Source organism: Lissotriton helveticus, chromosome 7, assembly GCF_964261635.1.
Source record: "Lissotriton helveticus chromosome 7, aLisHel1.1, whole genome shotgun sequence".
NCBI lineage: Eukaryota > Metazoa > Chordata > Amphibia > Caudata > Salamandridae > Lissotriton > Lissotriton helveticus.
Genome location: NC_136068.1, coordinates 156,395,935 through 156,401,934, shown reverse-complemented (window position 1 = coordinate 156,401,934; position 6,000 = coordinate 156,395,935). Strand labels below are relative to the sequence as shown.

The window sequence follows — 6,000 nt, the reverse complement described above, 5'->3', positions numbered from 1 at the left end:
ACTGAATTATTCGCAGATGTTTTTACTGTAGATTCTTTAAAAACAAAAAGCTTAAAACCCTATTTACACTACATACTGTAATTTTCACCTTGATAATAGTTAGGGCTTCCTCGCAGCTATTACTTGTCAAGCGCTGTGTATCCTTATAATAGTATTCTAATCCTCTACCTAGGGCCACCAGCTTTTAGTACAAAAATGCCTGTTATTTCTTCATGGTTTGAATTTCTGGAAGGACTGTGCCATGGTATTTCTATATAAATGTATTTAAACTCGGACATCCTGCGGCTTATTTACAATGCCCTTGCGCCACTTTTGCGTCATTTTTAACATGGGGGAAGTGACGCAAAAGTGGTGCAAGGGGTTTGTAAATCTGCCCCCCGTTTTCATTTTTGACATAATTCTGTGTTTACTTATATTGTGTTAATTCACGCAGCTCTATAACAATTTTATTAAGTGAGTTTCTAACGTAAACTATTTGCTGTTTCAAGTATTATTGAAAATGGTAAAAATACCTGCTTTAGGTCGAATATTATATATTATTTTTACCGGCCTGGGTATAAAAGAGCATAAAAGAACGGTCACGCCACTAAAATACTATGGTTTCTCGCACTGTTCTGTCTTCTTCCTCTAACTGCAACTTGTTACATTTCAGCTATTTTCCTCAATTTTAGGATGTGCTCATTCGACGTGGAACCTTTATTTACATAAACATGTTTCCCCCTGCGTTTAATATTATTGCATAAAGTCCCACACAACGTCAATGGCGCTTTTAGACTTTCTCCATAAAATGGTCACCTTTATTCTAAAAGTCCTTGAAATAGCTTTGGAAAGGTGGCGCCGGCAGGACCCATGCAGCACCCCCCTCCATTGGCACCCATCTCTGTGGCAGCCGTGAGCGCAGTCCCAGGACCCTTGCAGCAGTTGCATCCACCAGTTGCACCCCCTGGACTCTCCGCCTGCACCCCGGGAGGCAGCATCGCCCCCCTGTCCTCTTCCTGCACTCACTCACCAAGCTGTCGCTTCAGGCGGGCCCTGTAATTCCACACATTACGGTAAATCCTGGTTGTCCTGCCCTGGTCACGTGACTGCTGGAGTGTATCTTTCCCTGTTGCTCCTAAAACAAATTTCCCTGAAGAGAGGGGGGAGTCAGAGTGAGCCGTAGTGGAGCCCTTGACACGGAGCCTGTCGTCACCCCCACCACCCCCGTGCCTGCTGCTGACACCCTCACACCAGCCCCTGACACCCCCCAACACCCAGGACATGTCAGTCTGCTGCTGCTGAAGTTGACTCTGCCTCCGGGACCAGCATGGGGATGTGTCACAGCCTGCGGACCCGGCTGATCGGACCCCACCAGCCCTCCATCACCTACCCCCTGAGGCCCCCGGGGTCCCCCGAGGATGGGATCCCCCTGGGGCCGGGGTCCCCGGAATACACGGACCCCCAGCTCATCAAAGCCTGCATCAAAGCCAATAGGAAGCGGAGCCGGAGCATCGACAAGAGCCTGAAGGCGGAGAAGAGGGAGTACAAGCAGACGCACAGGCTCCTGCTGCTGGGTGAGTCTGCTGGTGGTGTTTGCCGACAGGCGAGCGCAGCTCCATGAGGAATGCGCGGGCAGACGTCCAGTTTTCGATGAGCTTTAGGGAGGCCTCCGGGTGTTGGTGAAAGTTTCAGCGCTAGCTGCAGGCGCACGGTGTGATCTTAGGCGAGCCTGGTCTGAGTTTATCTTTTGGACGGGTCTCTTCGGGCTGCTGGTATACGAGGGATTAAGAACTGACAGAGATGTCCCTTTTACCAACATCAGGGATGCTGCAGTTGAGCTGTGTACTCTGCCTTCCGTTGCTGTCCTGTGAGTGGCTTGTTGAGGTTGGGCCACTGACACCGGCTGTTTGGCACTCACGCATAGCTGCACTTTTGCTTTTGACGTGTTGCTGCAAGAAAGGCTGATTCTGGATAAGTTGTAGAACCTACTGACACAGATTTATTGTATTGTAATTGTATTTATATAGCACTTACTACCCCTGACGAGGCGTCGAAGCGCGTTGAGTAGCACGCTATTCCAGAACCCGTAAAGGATTCCTGTTGAATTAGTATAGTGAAATATGAAAGTAATTTGACTGGTGGATAGGTTAGTCAGTTATTTCGATTCAGAAGGATAGCAGAGGGATAGAAGAGGGATAAGGTTTGGAATTATATACTGCTTGTTAGCCCTGATAGGGCGTTGAAGCGCTTGTTTCGGCGAGTAGCATGCTACACCGGAACTCATAAAGGATTAGTGTTGAATTAGTATAGTGAAATATGAAAGTAATTTGAGTGGTGGATTGGTTACTCAGTTATTTGGATTCAGAAGGATAGCGGAGGGATAGAAGAGGGAAAAAGGTTTGCATATATATAGCGCCTGTTACTCCTGATAGGGTGTTGAGGCGCTATTTTTGGTGAGTAGCACGCTATTCCGGAAGCCATAAAGGATTAGTGTTGAATTACTATAGTGAAATATGAAAGAAATTTGAGTGGTGGATAGGTTAGTCAGGTATTTGGATTCAGAAGGATAGTGGAGGGATAGAAGAGGGAAAAAGGTTTGCTTTTATATAGTGCTTGTTACCCCTGATAGGGTGTTGAAGCGCTTTTTTCGGCGAGTAGTACGCTACTCCGGAACCCATAAAGGATTAGTGTTGAAGTAGTATAGTGAAATATGAAAGTAATTTGAGTGGTGGATAGGTTAGTCAGTTATTTAGATTCAGAAGGATAGCGGAGGGATAGAGGAAGGAAAAAGGTTTGCATTTATATAGTGCGTGTTACCCCTGATAGGGTGTTGAAGCGCTTGTTTCGGCGAGTAGTACGCTACCCCGGAACCCATAAAGGATTAGTGTTGAAGTAGTATAGTGAAATATGAAAGTAATTTGAGTGGTGGATAGGTTACTCAGTTATTTGGATTCAGAAGGATAGCGGAGGGATAGAAGAGGGAAAAAGGTTTGCATACATATAGCGCTTGTTACTCCTGATAGGGTGTTGAAGCGCTATTTTCGGTGAGTAGCACGCTACTCCGTAACCCTTAAAGGATTAGTGGTGAATTAGTATAGTGAAATATGAAAGTAATTTGAGTGGTGGACATGTTAGTCAGTTACTTGGATTAAGAAAGATAGCGGAGGGATAGAAGAGGGAAAAAGGTGTGCATTTATATAGCGCTTGCTACCCTTGATAGGTTGTTGAGGCGCTTGTTTCGGTGAGTAGCACACTACTCCGTAACCCTTAAAGGATTAGTGGTGAATTAGTATAGTGAAATATGAAAGTAATTTGAGTGATGGACATGTTAGTCAGTTACTTGGATTGAAAAAGATAGCAGAGGGATAGGAGAGGGAAAAAGGTTTGCATTTATATTGGAGCGGTGATTTTGGGGTGCTGATAGAAATGAGAGTTCATAGGCTGTTGCTGCTGCTTAAGGCTCCAGAGTGTTATCATAAAGTTCTCAAGGTCATCTGTATTTTGTAGGATATCTTTAATTGTGGCAGAGAGTGAGACCACATACAGAAGAGGTCTATATAGCCAGGCGGCAGAAGACCAGCCTCCTTTGTTGTCATGGGAAACCAAGTCACAGGGAGCGTCTGATGTCACAACATTCTACCGGATGTCACCCTGGTCCATCAGCATTGCCACCTTACAACACAGGGTTAATCTGAATGAGAGATGTGGCTTATTGACATTACTGCAGCTTCACCTTTGGATGAGTGTTGTGGATTCTTGGCGTGAGTTCTGTTTGTATTGTGTTGTAATTGCATTTAATTAGCGCTTACTGCCCCAGACAAGGCCTCGAAGAGCTTTACGCCTGGCAGCACGCTGCTCCAGAATCCAAGGTTAGCTGTAGGTTCAGCGTTTTTGGGTATTGTTGGTTTGTGGGCTCAAGCAAAAACCATTCAGTGCATTCGCTCCAGTTTTTGTTGTGGTAGATTAGATTGTTAGGAGTTGGGTGTGATCTTTAGTGAAAGAGGTATGTGCGCTCATGCTGAGGGTTGGCGGGCGTGTGAGCTGAGGGAGAGGAAATTAGGGATCGTGAGGTTACAGAGGTGTAACTTTCAAAGAAGGGAAGGTTGTCATCTTTCTAAAGAGTTGTGGGTAGTTTGCTGAAATACACCTGGCATCGTCACGATAATTGCAAAGCGCTCTATAAAACTCTTGGATGTCTCTGCAGAGCGCTCTGATACCTTCGGGTCTAGTTCGCGCTATAAAAAACTTGATAAATTACATAAATCAATAAAAAATAGAGAATAATATAAACTTGCATGTGACTTGGAGAAGATTGTGCCCAGGGAGAGGAAGCAGGCAAAAGTATCAGGGAGGACCATTTGAAAGAAAAAAAAGAAGAGGTGACAATTATAAGGCTTAAATAAAAGTCAATTTTCAGGCCGAATTTTAGAAATATAGAGGATGCTTTTTTGAGATAGCTTGCAGTTTTGAGGATGCCAGATTGTAAAAAAAGCATTCCTTTATTTGGAGACAGCGCTATGTTAAGGACTTGTGATGGACACTAGAATCAGGCAAATGAATAGTCTGCCCACTGCTAGGCAAGGCTAGCACTGGAGCACTGCTCCAGAAAAGAAAGGCGACCAGCGTTGGAAACGTAAAGTGATGGCTCAGCACATATATAGGGAAATATCCACAGCATTAGGCTGCCCTCAAGGGCAGCAATCGTGCCAATTACTGGTTTCACTGCTGTGCTTTGGATGAGTGCTGTGGTTATTGTCATCAGTGTTGCGTTGGATGAGTGCAGTAATTAGTTCTATGATTATTGGCATCAGTTTTGCTTTGGATGAGTGCTGTGATTATTGGCCTCAGTGTCCTTTGGATGAGTGCTGTGATTATTGGCCTCAGTGTCCTTTGGATGAGTGCCTCAGTGTCCTTTGGATGAGTGCTGTGATTATTGGCCTCAGTGTCCTTTGGATGAGTGCTGTGATTATTGGCCTCAGTGTCCTTTGGATGAGTGCCTCAGTGTCCTTTGGATGAGTGCTGTGGTTATTGTCATCAGTGTTGCTTTGGATGAGTGCAGTAATTAGTTCTATGATTATTGGCATCAGTTTTGCTTTGGATGAGTGCTGTGATTATTGGCCTCAGTGTCCTTTGGATGAGTGCTGTGATTGTTGGCCTCAGTGTCCTTTGGATGAGTGCTGTGATTATTGGCCTCAGTGTCCTTTGGATGAGTGCTGTGATTATTGGCCTCAGTGTCCTTTGGATGAGTGCCTCAGTGTCCTTTGGATGAATGCTGTGGTTATTGGCCTCAGTGTCCTTTGGATGAGTGTTGTGGTTATTGCTATGATTTTGGCATCATTGTTGCTTTGGATAAGTATTGTGGTTAGTGCTGTGGTTATTGGCATCAGTGTTGCTTTGGATGAGTGCTGTGATTATTGGCCTCAGTGTCCTTTGGATGAGTGCTGTTATTATTGGCCTCAGTGTCCTTTGGATGAGTGCTGTGATTATTGGCCTCAGTGTCCTTTGGATGAGTGCCTCAGTGTCCTTTGGATGAGTGCTGCGATTATTGGCCTCAGTGTCCTTTGGATGAGTGCTGTGATTATTGGCCCCAGTGTCCTTTGGATAAGTGCTGTGAATTTTGGCCTCAGTGTCCTTTGGATGAGTGCCTCAGTGTCCTTTGGATGAATGCTGTGATTATTGGCCTCAGTGTCCTTTGGATGAGTGCTGTGGTTATTGCTATGATTTTGGCATCATTGTTGCTTTGGATAAGTATTGTGGTTAGTGCTGTGATTATTGGCATCATTGTCGCTTTGGATAAGTACTGTGGTTAGTGCTGTGATTATTGGCCTCAGTGTCCTTTGGATGAGTGCTGTGATTATTGGCCTCAGTGTCCTTTGGATGTGTGCTGTGGTTAATGCTGCGATTTTGGCATCATTGTTGCTTCGGATAAGTACTGTGGTTAGTGCTGTGATTATTAGCATCATTGTCGCTTTGGATAAATACTGTGGTTAGTGCTGTGATTATTGGCATCATTGTCGCTTT

The 6,000-nt window shown here is 45.0% G+C and overlaps 1 protein-coding gene across 2 annotated transcripts in view; it reads left to right on the top strand.

Annotated features, from left to right (window-relative positions):
• Positions 1–1,121: 1,121 nt before the first annotated feature.
• The window catches only part of GNAS (GNAS complex locus), a 949,043-nt gene continuing 944,164 nt past the window's right edge, over positions 1,122–6,000 (top strand). Inside the window, exon 1 of one of the 2 annotated variants that reach the window (XM_078651837.1) lies at positions 1,122–1,553. In XM_078651837.1, coding sequence (XP_078507963.1) covers positions 1,307–1,553 — 247 coding nt within the window. In that variant the 5' untranslated portion in view covers positions 1,122–1,306. The remainder of the gene's footprint in view (positions 1,554–6,000) is intronic. The other variant, XM_078651836.1, reaches the window with a different exon arrangement.